Genomic DNA, 23,269 nt, shown 5'->3' on the forward strand with positions numbered 1-23,269 from the left:
TTAACTTTTTAACGTCTTAAGATGGCTTAAAAAATTTATTATATCCTTTCATCTTCTTCAATGATGAAATACTTTCATTTTTATTTTTTTAGGCTATGACATTTTTTTAAAAAATACATTTATTTATTTATCTTCTTTATTTTATTTTTGGCTGTGTTGGGTCTTCGTTGCTGTGCGCGGGCTTTCTCTAGTTGTGGCGAGCGGGGGCTACTCTTCGTTGTGGTGTGCGGGCTTCTCATTGCAGTGGCTTCTCCTGTTGTGGAGCACAGGCTCTAGGCTTGTGGGCTTCAGTAGTTGTGGCATGCAGGCTCAGGACTTGTGGCTTGCGGGCTCTAGAGTGCAGGCTCAGTTGTGGCACACGGGCTTAGTTGCTCCGTGGCATGTGGGATCTTCCCGGACCAGGGCTTGAACCCGTGTCCCCTGCATTGGTAGGCAGATTCTTAACCACTGTGACACCAGGGAAGCCCCTATGACATTTTTTTGAATACAAGTTTCCCTGTTTCCCCTAAGTTGTAGAAATAGTTTTCCTTTCTCTCCAGATAATTTATAACTTCAATTTTCATTCCATCTTGGACTCAAGAGTTATCTGGAATGTAATTCCTAATTCTTTTTTTTTTTTTTTTTTGCGGTATGTGGACCTTTCACTGTTGTGGCCTCTCCCGTTGCGGAGCACAGGCTCCGGACGCGCAGGCTCAGCAGCCATGGCTCACGGGCCCAGCCGCTCTGCGGCATGTGGGATCTTCCCAGACCGGGGCATGAACCCGTGTCCCCTGCATCGGCAGGCGGACTCAACAACCACTGCGCCACCAGGGAAGCCCTGTAATTCCTAATTCTTTAAACATTGAATTAGAGGTGATGGTGATGTTCTCATTAATTAATTTACTTCCAATTTCTTTAGCTTATGATCAAAGAATATGACCTGTAAAGATGGCTACCTTTTGAATTTGTTAAAGTTTTCTTGGTAGCCAAGTACAAAAAAATTTTGGTAAATGTACCATTGACGTATAAAAAACATGCACATTCTCTAAGAGATGTAAAGTTTATATGTCTATTAAATTTGGTGTGTTGTTTATCCATTTCCCCCATATGTATGTATTCTCTCTCTACTGTATCAGGACCATTCTGGAAAAGAAACTAGGGTCAAATTTTCCTTACATTTTGCTTTATATATTTAACTGTTTGAATACATGTTTTATTACAACAATTCATCAATTGTGCTTCAAATAATATCGTCTATTACAATGTTTGGTGCTTTTAACCAAAAATCTCACCTTAACTAATATTAAGAGTGACTTCTGCATTTTGTTGACAATTGTCTAATATATTTTTATCCTCTACTTTAACTTTTAATATTTAAGAATTTTGTAAACTATTTAAAAATATTTTAAATTAAGGTATTTCTGAGCAACAGCTTTTAGCTATATTTTATTTAAAAATTAATCTGATAATCTGTGCTTCTTAATGGGAGGAATCAGCCTGTTCACCTTTGGTATGACATCTGATATACTTGATATTATTTATTGTTTACTTAATGTCAGAGTTCCATCTTTAACTTTTCATTTTGCTAGTTCAATGAAGTTGCTGTTCATTCCCCTTTGCTAATTTTGAAGCGTGTCTAAAAAGATCTTCATCAGCCATGTTATATATTTCCAGCCTGTTTATTATTATATATTTAGATTTAACCATACACATACTACAAGGTTTATTGCTCTTCTCTGTTTCCTCTCCTCTTCATCATTTACGTACCCTGGGGCCTTGTTCAAATACATTTATTCATCAATTAATGTTGCTCCTTGGGCATTTTTTCTTGAAGGGGAAAGGGGTGAAATATTTCTAGGAATTTTAGCATATGCACAATATTGGACAGATTGGCTAAATTTGGATTCCTGACTTGCAGTCCTTTTTTCTTATTAGTAGATATCATTCCAGATTGGCTAAATTTGGATTCCTGACTTGCAGTCCTTTTTTCTTGTTAGTAGATATCATTCCAGTCTCTAGAACTGCTAAGATGTCTAATGTCAACCTGTTTTTCTTTTATGAATAAATTGTTTACCATTGGAAGCTTTTAATAATTTTTTTCTCCATTCCTAGGTATATTTACTAGGGTATTTGTAATTTTATGTCTTTTTCATCAATCCTATTGCACTTCAGTGAACCTTTTTAGTCTGTGGATCTAGTCTCTGCTTGTTTGTTTTGTTCTCCCTCTGGAATTATTATTGCCTCTGGGGTCTTCTGGGTCTACTCTCCAAATCTCTTATCCTTTCTCTCATACTTTTTATACTTGCTTTGTGACTTGACATATTTCTTTTGTTTGATCATCCACTTCATTAGTCAATACTCAAAAGTAGCCACTCCAGTTTGAGGTAAGATAACACACTTTAAGATAGCACACTTTACCCATCTCCCTAGAAATACAACTATTAAATGTGAACAAAATGCATGGAATACCTATCTGAGGACTCCAAAAAGTAAATAGCAGCAACTGGACTGGGGGAAACACCAAATCCAACATACCACCAAAACAATGACCAGTTTATTATTTTTTTCTCCTCTGCTACTTCCTGGCTGGAAACCTGGAAATGAGCACTGTGGCACAAAGTTCCAGGAGTAAAAAAGGGAACTCCAATACTCAAGGACATGCAGAAATCACCCATCTATATTTTTTCTCTTTTTTTCTCCATTCTCTTGTGGCCCAGCCCCTAGACAATCTGATAGCAGCACTGGCAATGGCTGGAAATAGTGACCTGAGGGAGCCAAAACTCTTGGGGAAGGAATCTGTTTTCTCTGCTCATCAGAGCTCTGATCCCAAGAGAGTGGGTCCAATCACCATTGCTTTCTTCCTCTGTCTTCTCACTTACAGGCCCAGAACTGGGTCCAAACACATTAGTGTATGGTAGAACAGGGTAGCTAGAGCCCAATGTTTCCAGCAGGAGTACCAAAAGGGAGAGTCCCAGTGATAAGAGGTACCAGAAAGATCACTGAGAGAAAGAAGCTCAGGAAGGCAACCTCATAAAGTTATTTATGAACTCCAGGACTCATCACTGAGCAGAGCATGTATGGAGCTAACCTTAAGTAGCATACAAAAGATTCTGAAAACTAAACTAACAGAGTACCACTCAGGTAACAGACTACTGAGTGGCACACATTGGGGGCAGATTTGAAATGGCTTTGAAAACTGAATTGACATTAGAACCATGGCAAACATAAGGAGGTAAGAACTTTCAGCCTGAACCTAACTTCGCCAATTGCTTCTTAAAACAAAAATATCAACATTCTTCATAGGACTGAAAAAAGACCCAGAGTTTCATGACATTACAAAATGTCCAGGATACAATGCAAAATTACTCTGCATATGAAAAACCATGGACTTTTCAACTTGTATGGGAAAAGACAATCAGACAGACACCAAAGCTGAGGTGACACAGATGTTGGAATTATCTGACAAAGACTTCAAGGCAGCCATTAAAATATGCTTGAGCAAGCAAATGTGAACATAATTGAAACAAATGTTAAAAAAGGAAAGTCTCAGCAAAGAAACAGAAGATATAATTAAGAACCAAATGGAAATTTTAGAACTGAAAAATGTTAAATTATTTTTCATCAAAAATCTAATTTTCATTAAAAACTATTTTACTGATAGACTAAATTGCAGATTAGAGATGACAGAGGAAAAAGTCAGTGAACCTAAACAAAGATCAATTGAAATTACACAATTTAACAACATAGGGAAAAAATACTAAAAAAAAAAAAGAAGAAAGAAAAGAAAAGAACACAGCCTCAGGGACCTAAGTAACAATGATAAAAGGCGAAATGTCATCAGAGTCCCAGAAAGAAAGAAGAAAGTGGTATGTAAAAAATATTGGACAGAAATAATGGCTGAAAACATCCTAAGTTTGTGGAAAGATATAAATCTGCAAGTTCAAGAAGCAGAATAGACTCTATGATAAACCCAAAGAAGTCCATGCTCAGACACATTATAATCAAACTGCTGAAAACTAAAAACAAAGAAAATTTCAAAGCAACCAGAGAATGACAAATTACCTATAGAGAAACAAATGATTGAACTAACTGCAGATTCCTTTTCTGAAACCATAAAGCCATCCAGACTTGTTCTAAAAGAATTTCTAAACCAAGTTCTTCAGACAGAAGTGAAGTGATATAGGAAGGAAACTTGGGATATCAGAAATGAAAAGAGAACACCAGAAATGATACGTATCTAGGTAAATAGGCTATTCTTCCCTTTAAAATATGTTTGATGGTTGAAAACAAAAATTGTAACACTGTCCAATGGAGTTTACAATGTATGTAAATCTAATATATAAGACAACAACACATATGGTGGAAGGTAAAGGGTGATAAAGTTTCAATATACCAAATGAAGGAGTAAAATATTGATTCTAAGTAGAAAATGAAAAGTTAAGTAGGTGTTTTACAATTCCTAGAGCAATAACTAAAAAATACTATACAAAGAGATATAGTCAAAATCACAATAGATAAATTAAAACAGAATATTAAATAATGTTCAAATAACCCAAAAGAAAGCAGAAAAGGGTAAATAAAAATGTGAAGCAATCAGTACTTCCATTCACTGCTGATAGGAATGTAAGCTTTTAGAAAACTGCCAGTTTCTTAAAAAGTGAAACATATACCTAGTCATTCCACTGCCAGGTATTCAACCAAGAGAAATAAAAGCATATGCCCATACAAAGACTCGTGCATGAATCTTCAGAGCAACTTTATATGTACTAGTCCCAAAACAACTCAAATGCCCATCAACAAATGAATGGATAATGAGTCATGGTATATCCACAAAACGGAAAACTCCTCAGCAATAAAAAAGAATGGATACATGCAACAGGATGGAGAAATTTCAAAATAATTATTCTGAGTGAAAAAAACGCTAAGAAAAAATAATTTCATTTATATAAAATTCTGAAATATACAAACTAATCAATAGTGACAGAAAGCAGATCGGTAGTTTCCTGGAGTAGAAAGAATGTGAAACAGGGAAAGAAGGGAGAAAAGGGATTACAGAGCCTTGATGAAATTTTGGGGCTTATGGATGATTGTTATCTTGATTATGGTGATGGTATCAAAAGTGTATATATATGTCAAAACTCATCAAATTGTATACTCTAATGTGCAGTTTAGTGTATATCATTGTACCTCAGTAGAGTTATAAAATAAAAAAGGAGGGTATGAATTATAAACATTGCATTTTAGTGTTCATGTCTTTGCCTGTAGTCAACGACAAGGAAGAAACTGGGGCAAATGACAGTAGACATCTTCTTTGAATAAAATAGGACTGTATGTTTGTTTAGTTAAGCTAAAATATCATTAAAGAGGGGAATCTTAAAAAAAAACTACCTTAAACAGTTTAACTTAAATATACAAGCAGTCCTTATTTTGCATTGTCTGATACACACGAACTTCAGTTACCATGATTTAGTTAATACCAGACCACGACAACATGGTTCAAATCTCAGTTACCATGGTATATTAACTGTGAGTAATAGCATAAAGCGCAGTGTTCAATACTTGCTTTTCAGTCCACAAGATACTATGAAAATAACATGTACATTAAAATTAGTGAGCACTTTGCATGACTTCTTTCAAAGTCTGCAGATGATCACTGTGCATTTGTTATTCAGTTCACACACAGCATTTAGTTTTGTTACCTCTGTGCCCCTGAGATAAACCCACAAAGAATTCCACAAAAATGGATAACTGAATGGGGGAATTGGCAAACATAACTAAAGTGCACAAAAGCAACACAAAGTGATGATACTGGAAGTGAAACTCAAATTGAATGTAAATGGAATTACAAAAGAAATAGCTCACTGCATGAATGTTGACATTGCTGCCATTTTAGAAACTCTAGATATGCAGACTGAAGAGATCAATGAAGGTGAACTTATCGACATAAATGAGGTAAAGTGTTTGTGATGAAAATGCTGAATATGTCCCAGAAGAAGTGATGCTGGCAGAAATCTTCACATTAAAAGGACTCTCAAAGACTTCCCTGGTGGTCCAGTGGTCAAGACTCTGCACTTCCAATGAAGGGAACTAAGATCCCGCATGCCGCACCACATGGCAATAAATAAATACATAAATAAATACATAAATGAATAAATAAGAGAACTCTCAGAGATATTTCAAGCTATTGAGAATGTAAAGGATAAAATGTTGGAATCTGACACAAATTTAGAAAGGCGTGATAATTAGCCAAGGTAAAGAAAAGATGCTCAACTTTTAAGTTGTACAATGAGAAGACAAGCACTGCTCAAACTACTCTTGACAAGTTTTTTTTTTAAACAAAGAAATATACTTTGGTTCTCATCATTTCTAATATTTTATATTACACAGATAACTGATAGTGACTTCTAGTGTTTCAAAAAAATTTTTTAAAGGTCATAAAACAATTTGAATTTTCCTAATTATTAAGATAACTTTGCATAGGTTTTAGCTTACACAATCAGTTTTATGGATGTGCACTACTATGCAAAGCAAAGACTGTCTGAATATTAGCTAATTTTCTGAAGAAGAATGAAATGTGCTGAACAGAGGGCCATATCATCTTTCTTCCATAAACCATACCCATATTATATATAGTCTATGATTTTCAGGGATTGTTAAAATTTGTTTTTTATTTATTAATTTATATATTTTAGATGGGTGAAAATTTAAGACATATGCAAAGCAACTGAATATGGAATCTAAGACATATGCAAAGCAATTGAATGTGGAGTCTTTCTCAAGCAATGGTTCTCAATTCTAGCTATACATTACAATCAGCTAGGGCGCTTTAAAAAATTCCATTGTCCTAGACCAATTAGACTAGAATATATGGGGTTGGAACTATAGCATGAGTATTTTTTCCAAATACCCTATGTTATTTTAAATATTCTGGCAAAGTTGAAAAAGACTGTTTCATCTTTTTACACTTTCCCCAAATCTTTTATAATAACTGTCTCAATCATATCTCATTTTGTTTTAAGCCATTTGTTTGCAATATTTCAAAAGTGGTCCATTTAGTTTTGAAGAATAGCAACTTTTGTATTCATACTTCATCAGCTCACACTAAAATGACATCATCAGAATAATAAATAATATTAGCATTAATAGGGTTAGGGAGAAATAATGACTTTTGATAAGCACAGAAAGCAATTGGTAGGAGAGATGTGCGTGGGATTACTAGAGTACAGGTTTGTAACCAGAAATGTTAAGTATGCTTGGGGAATCAGTGTTTTACAGAGGAAATGAAATCTATTTACAGATGGATTAATCTGGCAATTTGGGTAGGAAACCTTCACTGTTTTGAATTTTTATTTCTTTTAATGAAGTAAGAGGTTTAGGTCACAGAATTTTGACTGTGCTCAAGAGCTATACTTAGTTGCTTCCTCAGACCAAGGAATTTTTGGAATTAAAAGACAAGAAACCAAATTTTTCAGACCCTCAGTGGTGCACACGATTTACATTATTACTGATATAAGACCTCTGGTCATATGAGGGAAAAAAGAATAATGCTGCTTCTTTTCAAAAAAGTACTGCTACTGTCACTGAAATTAAAGATAATGGACAACGTCACTCATTTTCCAAACTTTACTTCACTGATCATTAGGGAAGAATTGCAGAACTACTTGATGGAAACAAGCCACAAAGTCAAAGCAGACTGACAAATTTAAGCAGACTGACAAATTTTGATACATACAAATTTTGCTTGATTTCTTGCAGACACTGGAATAAAAAACTCTGGATATGCCTGTATGCTTTTGTTAGAGTGGATGACCTAGCTGAAAAGGAATTACTGTCAACTGTGCACTAACGGGGGTTGGAGTACAGTAGGAGATGCAACCCCAATCATGCTTAAAACTAACCAAAACATGGTAAAAAAAATTAATACTCTCTTATTTGGTTAAAACTGTATGCACTATCTAGAAACATATTTACCCATTCTAAAAGCATAATACTAAAATGTAAGGATAATACATCTTAGAACACAAAACATCATACAAATTGTGCCAAACCCTCTTCTAGGCAATGGGAATACAGGGTTTTAGAAGACAATATACAGTAAAAAAATAAGTATATAATACAATTTCAGTGGCAATAATTGAACGAAGAAAATAGAGCAGAATAATGGGATGGAGAACCATTGAGAGCAAAGGAGGGATTCGGGGGCAGCAACTGACACATTTGATGGCTCCATCTTCAAACACTCTTCCCTCAGCATCCATGATACCTTACCACCCTGGTTTTCCTTCAATCCCTCTGGTTACTCCTTTTCAGTTCTTCTGCAGTCTCATCTTCTGCCTAACTTTAAGTGTTGGTATTTTTCAGGTTTGTAATCACTGAACTGCTTCTCTCTTCTTACTCCACAAATAGTGCCTGGGTGATCTTATGTCCTTCTCACTTCACGTATCATCTTGCATTAAACAATCTAAATTTCTCCCGAGCATCAAACATATACTATATGCAACTGTGTCCTGCACTCTCCAAGTGAAATTTTCACAAGTTCCTTGAAAGCAATATGGGAAAAGTCAATATGAACAAAATTAAAGTAAAACTTGCTCCCTCTTTGGGGAGAGATGTTACCATCATTCACCCTGACATACAAGGCACATAACTGGGAATCACTGCAGACTCTTCCTTTTTCATCATTCATTATATCCAATTAATCTCCAGGGCTGGTTGATTCTATTTCTTAGATTTGTTTCAAATATCTTCACCCTCTTGGTCCCAACTGCCAGGTCCCTGGCTCGGGCTTCCATCAACTCTCTCCTTGCAACAGTTACCTAACTTGGCTCCCAATCCTGCTCTCAACTTCAATCCATTCTCTAAGCAGATGACAAAATGCAACAGTTGTCACCTTATTCTCATCTTCTTACCACTTAACCAAGCATACAAGGCTCTTCCCCATCTAGCCTCCCCTACTTCTCCAGCTTCATCTCTTGTCAATGGCCCTCTCTCCACAATTCTCTGCTCTAGTCGTGCTAAACTTTGTTCAATTCCTGGCCTATGCTCCGCCTTTAACATATTGCTTCGCACATAGTAACAGCTCACTAAATACGTTGACTAAATGAAAGAACGAATTCTTAGAAGATAGTTATTCCTTGGGAATCGGGGAGAAGGAATAAAGTAAAATGAAAATATCCTCATTTAGATTTATAGCGCCCTCACTCGAGCCCGCGTGCGCACCCACCTGCCTACAGGTATATAAAAGCTATCCTATTTTCTCGAGCCACAGAACAGAAGAGAGAGTAAAGCCCAGTTGTGGTGGAGGAATGTGGTAACGAGGTGGCCAAGTGTGAGGCAAAGCTAACACAGCCATTGGCCCAGATCATGGCTCACGAGCCTAGTCGCTCCGCGGCATGTGGGATCTTCCCGGACCGGGGCACGAACCCGTGTGCCCTGCATCGGCAGGCGGACTCTCAACCACTGCGCCACCAGGGAAGCCCCACTGGCCCAGATTTTAACCGGAATATTAGATAAAAGAATAAGATTTTCTTTACCTTCGTGTGGACTCTGCTCTCCGAAGGCGAAGAGGGTCGTCTAAACCCGCTTGTCGTGCCAACAAAAACCCTAGCATCCCGTCCCTTCACACCGGCTTGTGAACTGGACGGCGCCATGACAGAACACTGAGGCTGGGGTGTAGAGCGGAGTCTCCCATTGGTCAAGCATGATGCCACCTGGCCAATGGGGAGCGTCGTTACTTGAGGGTGTACAGAAGGAGATGGGTGGTACTCCTCTGAGCCAGTGGGCTGGATCAGCTGCCTGGGCTTTCTCGCTTTGGTCTCAGGGATCCCGGGCGGGTCACTACACGACCCGTGCTGGAGCCGGTGGGAAGGCATGGGTTGGTCTCAGAATTTGTTCCGTGTCTTGTGGAGAGCGCTGTCAAAGGAAGTGAAGGAGCAAGTGGGCACAGACCGGTTCGGGAACAAATACTACTATATCCCAGAGTACAAGAACTGGAGAGGTGAGATGAGAGCTAGGGCAGCGGTTGGGGGGTTGAAAAACGATGTGCGGCACTTGTAATCACCAGAGTAGACAACCCGAGTTCGTTCTCCCCACAGCCTTCTCTACTCTGGCCGCTGACTTTCAGACGGGCTCTCGGTGAACGGCCCGGCGGGTGCCCGCCGCCCCTGCGCCGCAGCGCCCGTGTCCTGAGCCCGGCCGCGGCCACGCTAGCGTTGTATCTCCCATCGCCGAGAGCCTCGCCGGCGGAGGACCGCCCCCTCTACCCGCCTCGGTGTGGGTCCCTGAGGTCGGGCGACGTAGACGGGGACAAGTCCACGGACGTCTTTTACCAAAGGTTCCCGGGAGGGGTAGGGAAGTGCCTTTCCTCCTCCCGTGACCCTCTGGCGCGGGGCTGGCGCGGGGTAATTGAAGAGGTGTATTTTGAGCGCCTCTGCTCTCCTCTTTCGTGGTGTTGACCTTTTTCAGTGGCTCCGGCGTTGGCCCCAGGCGTCACTTTCCTCAAGGCCAAAACTATCAGAAGTAGGGCCATGCACGCTGACTGTGGAAAAGAGATCCCCGCAAAGCTCCACGTTACCTTTCCCATAAGTTTGCACTCCCAAGACCCTGTTGGGCTGACTTGAAGATACAGGGCGCTAACTGTGTTTCTGTATAGGAATCTTGCGAAGTCTTGATGTTTGGGGAGGTAGGGGCCGTTGCTGGTCTTTGAGATCACACCACGTGGCAGTCGTGGTAAACTCTTCTGTGTTGTTCCAGCGCCGCGACGCAAAAGATCTCAGGCTTTGGGGTCAGAAAGGCATGGGTTAGAATCTCAACTTTGAGATCTCATAACTGAGGGATCACAGACAAAGTATTTGTCCCCCGCAGGTCTCAGTATCCTCACTTGAAAGTTAGAGATAATAATGATAGCAATAATATTGAGAAACACTAAGACCTTTCAAAGTTGTGTTCCATTCATTTCCCGTAACTCTTGACAGAGGGCATTTCTTCTTCGTAGAGCATATGTAAAGGGTATTCCTTGATTTATTACTCAAAATTGTTTTGCCTAGCCCTTTTCTGTAACTTATTTTAATATCTTAGACTTGTTTCCCTAATGAGCATTTAAACTCTATCAGGGCAGGAAATAAGTCTTAAAAGTCCACAAAGAACCTAGAATGGGGGTGAAGTGTTTCTTGACAGAGGAAGCAGAGGGAGAAAGTTTCTTTTCCATAAGGTGTCAGATAACGTTAAAAAAATATGAAAAACATCAGATTGACCTTTTTAAATTGAAGTATAATTTACATACAGTAACGTTCATCCTTTTTGGTGTATGGTTTTGATTTTTGACAAATGCATACTCTCATGTATCACCACAATCAAGATATAGAACAGTTCCATCACCCCCAAAAGTCCCTCCTACCCCTTAGTATTTCATTCCCTCACCCTGCCCTTGACAACCACTGATCTGTTTTACGTTCCTACAGTTTTGCCTTTTCCAGAACATCATGTATAATAAATGGAGCTATATTGAATACAAGATGCAGTCTTTTGAGTCTAGCTTATTTCACATGGCATAATGCAGTTGAGATTTATCCATGTATCAGTAGTTCCTTTTTGTTACTAAGTAGTATTCCCTTCCATTATATGGGTTTACCACAGTTTATTTATCCGTTCACCAGCTGAAGGACATTTAGGTTGTTTCTACTGTTTTCAGTGATTTTGCAAAAAGCCTCTATAAACATTCACATATAGGATTTTGTGTGAACATAATTTCTCTAGGGTGAACAGCTAGGAGTGGAATTGCTGAGTTGTGGGTAAATGTATATATAACTAACTTTATAAGAAACTACCAAACTGTTTTCCAAACTGGTTGAAGCATTTTTCATTCCTGCCAGCAACACATGAAAGTTCTAGTTTCAAATTCTCACCAGCACTTGGTTTTGTCAGTTTTTTTGTTTTTATTTTTATTTTAGCCATTCTTATAGGTAGATAGTGTTATCTCATGGTTTTAATTTTCATTTTCCTAATGACTGAGGATGTTGAGAATCTTTACATGTGCTTATTTGCCATCCATGGATCTTTGGTGTAGTATCTGTTCAAATCTTTTGACCATTAAAAAAAAATTTGTATTCATTTCATTGAAAATACAGTATCATTAAAGAAAGACAAATTTATGAAATCATGTGCATTCTAAAATGGTATAATTTGTGAGGCACAGGTAATGTTTATCTCATAATTTTATTATTATAATACCAAGTTGTTTTCCAAAGTGCTTATGCCAATTTATGCTTCAATTAGCTTGATATTTTGAATCCATGTACTCTTGATTGTGAGAAAATCAGGCTTTTACCAATGATGTAGTAGAATCAATGTATGCTGCTGTCTAATGTCTCTGTGTGTCTCAGTTCTTAGATAATTGAGGGCTGTGGTACAGATGTGTTATACAGTCTATAAGTACCATTACACATTTCCTAAGCCTTCTACTATAAAGCAAGGGAAAATATTTTTAGTTTGTTTTCAAGCAAGTTTTCAAAAAATAAGTCATCTAACTTTTCTATTTCCTTGATATGAAAGGTGGCTCTTTAGAGGTCTCCTTGAGTTTTCTTTGAGTTGCATAATTGAACACCATCAATGAAGAGTGTTTAAGAACCCTTTAGAGGAAATTAATTTTTCTTTTAATTCAGTTAATTACTGTGGTGCCAGTCATCAAAGAACTACTATATTTTCCACATAGGGTTTTATTTAATAAGAGAAAATCTGTTGTTACGTAATTCAAAATAAGTCTTGAGTATTATCTAGTCAGCTGAATTTAAGTTTAGAACTGTGGAAATTTTAACTTTTTTTAAGAAAGCATATTGGCATTTCAGGATAAAAAGATTATGAGTATAGCATGTACTCAGCACTTTTAATAGCAAAGTGTTGATCGACATCTTTTTATTGAAAGTTTGCTTGCTCTATAGTAGATTATTTAGTAGAAGATTCCTCAAGCTTGGTCTAGAAAATTCCTTAGTTATTGCACCCTTCTTATTTGTAATTTCCCTGAGTTTTTATCCATACGATTCCATTTATCTCATGTTTCAAAAGGTAATTCTCTTCCTTTCTAAGATAAATTCTTGTATTTGTATACTTGATTCTGACTGGAACCTCTTTGAACCTTGTTTCATTATTTTCACCTCCTTTTGCACATTTATTAAACATCTACACTCCTAAAACTAACAAATTTGTTAACTGAAGAACTATTTTGAGTTGTTATTTGCTAATTGACATTGTGAATGTCCAGATTTTGGGGGTGGGGTGAATATTATGCATAATATGCAAAAACACCTGTTTGGAGTATTGTGTTTGGTTCTGGACACCACAGTTTAGGAGAGATGCTTGAAAATCTAGTGTCCAGACAGGGATAGTTATGATGATAAAATTTTCTAGAAATTATATACATGAGTATTATTAGCTGTGAGTCTTGAGGAGGTTTACCCTTTGAAGAGAAGATTTACGAGGAACTTCAAGTATATGAAAAATCGTGGTATAGAAAAGGATTAGGCTTGGGACTTACCTGGTGGTCCAGAGGTTAAGAATCTGCTTTCCAATTCAGGGGATGCAGGTTCAATCCCTGGTTGGCAAACTAAGATCCCACATGCCACAGGCCAACTAAGCCTGTGCACTGTGACTACTGAGCCCCTGCGCCATAACTAGAGAGCCCAAGTGCCGCAACTACAGAGCCCACACACCGCAACTAGAGAGAAGCCTGCACACCACAATGAAAGATCCAGCATGCTGCAACTAAGACCCGACACAGCCAAATTTTAAAAAAGATAAAAGGAAAGGATTAGGCTCATCTGTATAGCCTTTTAACTCAGAACTTAGATCAGAGGGTAAATGTTTACCTTTTTATAAGAAGCAACTTTCAGACTCTTCGGGCTGTGCTAGAAAAAGAAGAGAGTGCCTTAGGTTTGATTGTAGCTGGGAGAATTTAGGGAGATAAGTAGCTGGAAACATTTGATCAGCACCTTGAAGGATAAATACGATTTCACAAAGAGTGGTAGAAAAGTATTTCTGGTTGGCACCTGGAAGGGATAGGAAATACCACAGAGATTAGAAGGTAGTCCCATGTGGGTAGACTTCAGTGTAGAAGAACAATAGAAGCTGTTCTAGTGAGGGGATAGACAAGGTCAGATTATAAAAGGCCTTGCATAGGTTTGAAATTTATTCTTCATTCTGTAGGTGGTAGGTAGCCATTGAAAGCTTTTCAACAGAGAAAAGTTTGTGTCATAATTAGAGCTATTAGAGAAATGACTCTGGAAGCCCTGGGAAAGATGAGCTAGAGGGGAAAGGGAGGGAACTAAAATTCTGTTAGGTGGGAGCATCGCTAGGTTTACCGTGATCCTGGATAGAGATCTATTTGGACTGAAGTGATGGAAAGAAAAGTTTGATTTGACAAAACTTTTGGACTTGGTAATGAATTGGACTGTTAGAAGGGGAAAGAAAAGAGGAGAGGCCAAAGTTGATTTTATTGTTTTAATTCTGGAGAACTGGTGGATGGTGGTGTACCGATTCATGCAAATAGAGGCTATAAGGGACTAATGCAAATGGAGAAGCAGGGCTTAGGCTTGGGTTGGTGGAAGAGTAAATAGAATTTGTTGCTTATAACAGGGCAACTGTATAATCAGGCAATTGTATACTCAGATCTGCAGGTCCAAAGATGTCAGTGATTAAAATACAAATTTGGAAACCATCTTAATAGAGGTGATCACTAAAACTGTAGGGATAGTTGGATTCAAGCAGGGAAAGAATAATAATAACATGATATTAAGAGACAGGTATTTGGGAACCCTGTCACTTCAGTGGCTTCCTGTTACCTGAGAATAAATCCAAACTACCTGGCTGGCATTCATGACCTTTGAGTCCATCTTGAAAGTGATACTTGTTTTTAGTCTAATCTTTAGATCAATGGTTTTGTAACAAGCCTAGATATTTATGCTATTAGGAGAGCTCAAACCTGAAAGCTTACATGATTTCCTATCAGGGAGTTGAATCAGATTGTATTTAATTTTCAGCATTCAAAAAATAACGTTAAAATTAATTGAATGTAGTTATTTAAGAGTTGCATCTAGTTTGTAACGTTGATGTTCCAAAAATGAAATCGGTTGGGGGCAAGGCAGGGATATCAGTGGACTGTAGGTAACAGCGATGCTTTCTTCTAGAATTCAGGACAAATATTTCATCAAACATGGTAGATTTATTTTTGGAACACATTTTAAAAAATTGTATAACCTTCATTAAGGCTTTTTGTATTGAGTTGTTTACACTAGGCTACTGCCAGTGATTTTCAAACTGTTCACAGTTTAATAATTATAAAATAAACCTATTCAAGTTCCAGCATTTTATTAGAAAATTTAACATTCTAAAAGATTTTTTTCATTTTATGCTCAGTTTTTAAATGAAACATTATTTGTACATTTATAGAAATTGTGAGCAAAGAAAAATCTGTGCTGATTTTAATGAAAGCATTATTGCCAAATTATATTTTCTGTACTTTCTATATTTATATGAGTGTGTTTAGATTCACATATATCTAGATTATCAGTGTGCCAGACACGTTGTTTATAATAATATTTCGTGAATTTTACATTTCATGCTTTTTGGTTAAAAGAAAAAAAAAAGATGGCCTTTGAACATGGCGTTTCCAAACACTCTTGGGAAGCCAAATCAGAAAAGGTATAAACCGCACTTTAAAGGTGATCATTTAATATTTAGGTTTGTCAATCTAAGATTGAATTTTGTTTAAAATTGAAGGTTATTTTATATCATTTCTATGTACTTCCCTTTTTAAAAATATTAGTTGGATTTTACCTTTTTTCTAACCTGACAATCATTTGTTTTATTTATTTATCTATTTATCTTTAACTATTGAATTATGAAATATTTCAAACATAAAAAATAGAATAATAAAACAAACCACCACGTACCCATCACTCACTTTAAACCGTTATCAACTCATGGTTAAATTTTATTTTCTCCATACCCTGCCACCCAACTCTCCTCTTATTTTGAAGCAAATACCAAACATCATGTCTATTTACCTGTAAACATTTTCAGTATATATCCCTTGAACACAGACTCCTTTTTTTAAATATAACAATAACACCATCATCACATATAGAAATCAAAAATTCCTTAATATCATCAAATATTCTGTCCTTCACATTCCCTTGATTGTCCTATAAAATGCTCTTATTTACTGGTTGATTTGTTTACTTAGTTTTGCAGTTGGTATAAATTGACCTCCAAACAAAATCTTTACATCATGATCACTAATATGGTTTTTTTTTGTTTTTTGTTTTTAATTTATTTTGCTATTTTTGGCTGCATTGGGACTTTGTTGCTGGGCGCCGGCGTTCTCTAGTTGCGGTGAGTGGGGGCTACCCTTCATTGCAGCACGTGGGCTTCTCTTTGCAGTGGCTTCTCTTGTTGTGGATCATGGGCTCTAGGCGTGTGGGCCTCGGTAGTTGTGGTGCGTGGGCTTCAGTAGTTGTGACTTGCAGGCTCTAGAGCACAGGCTCAGTAGTTGTGGCATACGGACACAGTAGTTGTGGCTCGTGTGCTGTAGAGCACAGGCTCGGTAGTTGTGGCACACAGGCTTAGTTGCTCTGCGGCATGTGGGATCTTCCCAGACCAGGGCTCAAACCCATGTTCCCTGCATTGGCAGGCGGATTCTTAACCATTGCGCCACCAGGGAAGTCCACTAATATGTTTTTTAAGTCTCTTGTAGTTTATAGGTTTCCTCTTTATGTTGTTTTTGCTCTCTCTCTCTCTCACACACACCCCTGCTTTTTTGGGAGTGGGTGTTAACAAAAAGTTACTTTTTTTTTTTAATGGCATTAATCCATTCATGTTTGTTGTAAGAAGTGGTATATTTCATCTTTGGTCATCTTACTTTTTATGCTTTGTTATTTATGTCTTCTTATCCCTACCTTTTTAGATGTCTTTTGTAGTATAGCCCTCATTTTACTTGAACTTGACTGTACTAAGTGAGACCTGAGTGAATACTACAGGCCTGTGGCTTTCTATAGGGTTCTCGTAGAATTTCTCTGGGAGAACTGTACTCAGTACTCAGGATGTCTTCATTTTCATCCCCTGCAAGTGGGAATCTTAAGAATGTCAGTATCAGGTCAGAGTTGTAGTTGCCTATGAGAAATAGGGAAGGGGCTCATTGGGATACTTAGCACATACTATGGTTTGGAGCCTTTCAAAAAAGATCTTATTTTATGATGTCTTACAAGCTCTTCACATCAATGATAACTAGGCCTTCCTGTTAGGAACACTGTTGACATTCCCAAATTCCTTTGACTTGACCCTTACCATTTATTTGCCCCTTGCTCTCATACTTGCTACTCTAAGATTGGGGTTTTCTCAGTACTTCTTTTTGGAAAAACCCATAGAAATTCTTTCCAGTGTGTCTTGTTATGTCTGTGCTGATTTACAGACCAGTCAGCATTGTTGGTTTTGCCTTCCATTCATCTTGTACCATTCACTAATTTTCTCATGTGACAAATATTTATTCAGTACTGCTTTATGCAGAACATATCTATTTTATGTATTTCAGGTCTATTGGCTTCAGTTTCTCACCTTTTGATGTTTAACTGTATCACTTGTCCAGTTTAGCTGCATCCTATATTCTTTAATAAAGTCAATAGGATTTGGGAAGATAAATGAGGTAAACATAAATCAATGGCAATTTTAAACTGAAGTTTACATATTTAATTTGTAACATAAATTAGCAACACATTTTTTTCCTCCATTTTGTTCTCAATTCACCATAGCCTCCAGTCTTTTTAGCAGTACTTCCATTAATGATAGCTGTCATTCATCGAGTGTTAACTGATTAGTTCATGTGTTTACAGCAGCCATATAACTAAGGATTATTATCCTTATCTTTTTTTTTTTTTTTTTTTTTTTTTGCGATACGCGGGCCTCTCACTGTTGTGGCCTCTCCCGGTGTGGAGCACAGGCTCCGGATGCGCAGGCTCAGCGGCCATGGCTCACGGGCCCAGCCGCTCCGCGGCATGGGGGGTCTTCCTGGACCGGGGCACGAACCCGTGTCCCCTGCATCGGCAGGCGGACTCTCAACCACTGCGCCACCAGGGAAGACCAATTTTTTTTTTTTTTTTGCAGTACGCGGGCCTCTCACTGTTGTGGCCTCTCCCGGTGTGGAGCACAGGCTCCGGATGCGCAGGCTCAGCGGCCATGGCTCACGGGCCCAGCCGCTCCGCGGCATGGGGGGTCTTCCTGGACCGGGGCACGAACCCGTGTCCCCTGCATCGGCAGGCGGACTCTCAACCACTGCGCCACCAGGGAAGCCCTATTATCCTTATCTTAAACATGAGGTGTTTGTTTCATTTTGAATACATAAATGAACTTTATGTGTATGTGCCTGGGTACAGAGTAGGTACTCAAAAAATAGCTGTTCAATGAACTGAGATATTTATGGACCCAGAATTATAAAAGCAAAAACAAAGCAAGATATTTTAAAAATGTAGGAAATGATGTAGTTTTACAAAATCTTAAAACAGTGATTAAGGCATATTTTTCTTTTTATTTAAGTGGGCCAAATTATTCTTCAGGGATTGAAATGTTCTCATTAGAAATAAGACTGTCTTTTCCATAACTTTTCTAGTATGGTTCCAGTTTGAACTTAGCTTAGTTGCGGGCATCAAACTTCTGTTAAAATACCGAGTCATGGGCTTCCCTGGTGGCACAGTGGTTAAGAATCCACCTGCCAATGCAGGGGACACGGGTTCAAGCCCTGGTCCTGGAAGATCCCACATGCTGTGGAGCAACTAAGCCCGTGCACCACAACTACTGAGCCTGCGTGCCTAGAGTCTGTACTCTGCAACAAGAGAAGCCACTGCAATGAGAAGCCTGTGCACTGCAACAAAGAGTAGCCCCCACTCGCTACAACTAGAGAAAGCCCCCACACAGCAACGAAGACCCAACACAGCCAAAAGTAAATAAGTAAAATAAATAAGTTTATTAAAAAAAAATACTCCAAAAGATACCCAGTCATATTTTTTTCCTTTCAGGATGAATGAATCATCATCTGATAATTCAAAACCTGTATCATCCAACTGTTAACGTGTGATTATAGAGCTGCATTGTTTTATGTTTTTTTTAAACATCTTTATTGGAGTATAATTGCTTTACAATGGTGTGTTAGTTTCTGCCTTATAACAAAGTGAATCAGCTATACATATACATATATCCCCTTATCTTCTCCCTCTTGCATCTCCCTCCAACCCTCCCTAACCCACCCCTCTAGATGGTCACAACGGACCGAGCTGATCTCACTGTGCTATGCTGCTGCTTCCCACTAGCTATCTATTTTACATTTAGTAGTATATATAAGTCCATGCCACACTCTCACATCATCCCAGCCTACCCTTCCGCTTCCCCATGTCCTCAAGTCCATTCTCTATGTCTGCGTCTTTATTCCTGTCCTGCCCCTAGGTTCATCAGAACCATCCCTCCCTTTAGATGCCATATATATGTGTTAGCATACGGTATTTGTTTTTCTCTTTCTGACTTACTTCACTCCGTATGACAGACTCTAGGTCCATCCACCTCACTACAATAATTCAGTTTTGGTTCTTTTTATGGCTGAGTAATATTCCATTGTATATATGTGCCACATCTTTATCCATTCATCTGTCGATGGACATTTAGGTTGCTTTGTGTTCCATCTATTGTAAGTAGAGCTGCAGTGAACATTGTGGTACATGACTGTTTTTGAATTATGGTTTTCTCAGGGTATATGCCCAGTAGTGAGATTGCTGGGTCATATGGTAGTTCTATTTTTAGTTTTTTAAGGAACCTCCATACTGTTTTCCATAGCGGCTGTGTCAATTTACATTCCCACCAACAGTGCAAGAGGGTTCCCTTTTCTCCACACCCTCTCCAGTATTTATTGTTTGTAGATTTTTTGATGATGGCCGTTTTCACCAGTGTGAGGTGATACCTCATTGTAGTTTTGATTTGCATTTCTCTAATGATTAGTGATGTTGAGCATCGTTTCATGTGTTTGTTGGCAGTATGTATATCTTCTTTGGAGAAGTGTCTATTTAGGTCTTCTGCCCATTTTTGGATTGGGTTGTTTTTTTTTTTGATATTGAGCTGCATGAGCTGCTTGTAAATTTTGGATATTAATCCTTTGTCAGTTGCTGCATTTGCAAATATTTTCTCCCATTCTGAGGGTTGTATTTTTTTTTTTTTTTTTTTTTTTTTGCAGTACGTGGACCTCTCACTGTTGTGGCCTCTCCCGTTGCGGAGCACAGGCTCCGGACGTGCAGGCTCAGCGGCCATGGCTCATGGGCCCAGCCGATCCACGGCACGTGGGATCTTCCTGGACCAGGGCACGAACCCATGTCCCCTGTGTCAGCAGGCGGACTCTCAACCACTGCGCCACCAGGGAAGCCCTGAGGATTGTCGTTTTGTCTTGTTTATGGTTTCCTTTGCTGTGAAAAAGTTTTTAAGTTTCATTAGGTCCCATTTGTTTATTTTTGTTTTTATTTCCGTTTCTCTAGGAGGGGGGTCAGAAAGGATCTTGCTGTGATTTATGTCATAGAGTGTTCTGCCTATGTTTTCCTCTAAGTGTTTTATAGTGTCTGGTCTTACATTTAGGTCTTTAATCCATTTTGAGTTTATTTTTGTGTATGGTGTTAGGGAGTGTTCTAATTTCATTCTTTTACATGTAGCTGTCCAGTTTTCCCAGCACCACTTATTGAAGAGGCTTTCTTTTCTCCATTGTATATTCTTGTCTCCTTTATCAAAGATAAGGTGACCATATGTGCGTGGGTTTATCTCTGTGCTTTCTATCCAGTTCCATTGATCTATATTTCCATTCTTGTGCCAGTACCATACTGTCTTGATTACTGTAGCTTTGTAGTACGGTCCGGGAGTCTGATTCCTCCAGCTCCATTTTTCTTTCTCAAGATTGCTTTGGCTATTCAGGGTCTTTTGTGTATCCATACAAATTGTGAAATTTTTTTGTTCTAGTTCTGTGAAAAATGCCATTGGTAGTTTGAAAGGGATTGCATTGAATCTGTAGATTGCTTCGGGTATTATAGTCATTTTCATAATGTTGATTCTTCCAATCTGAGAACATGGTATATCTCTCCATCTGTTTGTGTCATCTTTAATTTCTTTCATCAATGTCTTATAGTTTTCTGCATACAGGTCCTTTGTCTCCTTAGGTAGGTTTATTCCTAGGTATTTTATTCTTTTTGTTATAATGGTAAATGGGAGTGTTTCCTTAATTTCTCCTTCAGATTTTTCATCATTAGTGTATAGGAATGCAAGAGATATCTGTGCGTTATTTTTGTATCCTGCTACTTTACCAAATTCATTGATTAGCTCTAGTAGTTTTCTGTTAGCATCTTTAGGATTCTCTATATATAGTATCATGTCATCTGCAAACAGTGACAGCTTTACTTCTTCTTTTCCGATTTGGATTCCTTTTATTTCTTTTTCTTCTCTGATTGCTGTGGCTAAACATTTCAAAGCTATGCTGAATAATAGTGGTAAGAGTGGACATCCTTGTCTTGTTCCTGATCTTAGAGGAAATGGTTTCAGTTGACTGTGGGTTTGTCATATATGGCCTTTATTATGTTGTGGTAAGTTCCCTCTATGCCTACTTTCTGGAGGGTTTTTATCGTAAATGGGTGTTGAATTTTGTTGAAAGCTTTTTCTGCAGCTATTGAGATGATCATATGGTTTTTTTCCTTCAGTTTGTTAATATGGTGTATCATATTAATTGATTTGTGTATATTGAAGAATCCTTGCATTCCTGGGATAAACCCCACTTGATCATGGTTAATGATCATTTTAATGTGCTGTTGGATTCTGTTTGCTAGTATTTTGTTGAGGATTTTTGCATCTATGTTCATCAGTGATATTGGCCTGTTGTTTTCTTTCTTTGTGACATCTTTGTCTGGTTTTGGTATCAGCGTGATGGTGTCCTCATAGAATGAATTTGGGAGTGTTCCTCTTTCTGCTATATTTTGGAAGAGTTTGAGAAGGATAGGTGTTAGCTCTTTAGAGCTGCATTGTTTTTGATGATGTCACTTCAACTTATTTCTATTTAGTGTTTAAATACACTGAAAACCATAGTTAATTGGTATTCAATTAAGACAGTTATTAAAAGTCAGAAAAATAAAATGGTCAGAATTATTAAGTAAGGTGTATCTTTTTTCAGTGAGTAATTGGAAGATTGTGATATATAGTTTTTTAGAATGTGATTTTACTCCAACATTTGGGAAATATTTTTCCAGCAGGTGGCAGCATTGTCTTGAAAAACGTAGCTTGCCAGTTTACTAAATATTTTTCTTGGAGCCAGTTTGAGGAAGGACTCTTTTCTTTAAAATAATTGAATTTATATTTTTTCTTCCAAATAAACCCAGCGCTACTGCTTTATAAAATGCTAGTCATAAGACAAGGATTTCAAAATGACGCTATGGATTACGCCTAGTCAGTAATGCACATTGATATAAGTGACAGTTATGTTTTGAAGAATTGACCAAAATTTTAAAAGATCATACATATAATTTTTCTAACAGTAAGTAATATTCTGTCTTGAGTTATTGGAGATAACATAATATAATCATAACCATGGACATCATCAAATTCATAGAATATCCTAAAATGTTTTATGATTTTACTTAAACTATGCCTTCTGTTTAGGAATACCTGAAAAAAGTTGAACTTCTTTTAAAATCCTTTGTTGAATATAAAATAATAAAAATGGTTAATTTTTTACATAGGTTATCTCAATGTTCTCTGAATGTTGGAATTTTCATTTTCTTATCTTCATTTTAAAATTTCATTTCTTAATTGTGTTTTCCTCTGAGATTATTTCAGTTGCTTATTGAACTTCCTTAGTTTGTGTGTGTATGCATGCATGTATTTAAACACTTAATTGTATTTTGGTGAAGGGAAAATATCAACATTTTCCCTGTAGTCCTTGTTTGCATTCCTGTCTCATACCAGTGGAATCACATCAGAGTCATACTTTCGTCCAAGAGAGAAACAGGAGGCTGAAATTATTCACAGTCATACAGGCAATCCTTTATACTGTCTTTAAGAATTTAAGGAACCATAATCTTCAATTCTGCCTTTCCCTGCCAGGGAAATATGGGACCTTTTGATCAGAAATGGAAACTAATAATGAATGAGTGACTAAGCTAGTTATATCTATTTCTGGGTGAGGCTGAAAATGTTTCATGTAAGAGAAAAAGAGTTATTGTCCTTTTTTGCTTTGAGTATC

At 37.7% G+C, this 23,269-nt stretch overlaps 2 protein-coding genes across 5 annotated transcripts in view; one reads left to right on the forward strand and one right to left on the reverse strand.

Moving 5' to 3' along the window:
- Positions 1–9,644, reverse strand: part of ERCC8 (ERCC excision repair 8, CSA ubiquitin ligase complex subunit) — a 59,140-nt gene extending 49,496 nt beyond the window's left edge. For 3 of the 4 annotated variants that reach the window (XM_007453229.1, XM_007453226.1, XM_007453227.1), the window contains exon 1: positions 9,513–9,644. Coding sequence is in view for 1 of the 4 variants with exons in the window: in XM_007453226.1 (XP_007453288.1) it covers positions 9,513–9,589 (77 nt within the window). In the remaining 3 variants the exon portion in view is untranslated. The remainder of the gene's footprint in view (positions 1–9,512) is intronic. The other variant, XM_007453228.1, reaches the window with a different exon arrangement.
- Positions 9,645–9,829: 185 nt separating this feature from the next.
- NDUFAF2 (NADH:ubiquinone oxidoreductase complex assembly factor 2) overlaps positions 9,830–23,269 on the forward strand; it is a 188,229-nt gene continuing 174,789 nt past the window's right edge. The window contains exon 1 of the mRNA XM_007453230.1: positions 9,830–9,976. Within this exon, the coding sequence (XP_007453292.1) occupies positions 9,850–9,976 (127 nt within the window). The 5' untranslated portion in view covers positions 9,830–9,849. The remainder of the gene's footprint in view (positions 9,977–23,269) is intronic.

Source organism: Lipotes vexillifer, unplaced genomic scaffold (genome assembly GCF_000442215.2).
Source record: "Lipotes vexillifer unplaced genomic scaffold, Lipotes_vexillifer_v1.1 scaffold366, whole genome shotgun sequence".
Lineage (NCBI taxonomy): Eukaryota > Metazoa > Chordata > Mammalia > Artiodactyla > Lipotidae > Lipotes > Lipotes vexillifer.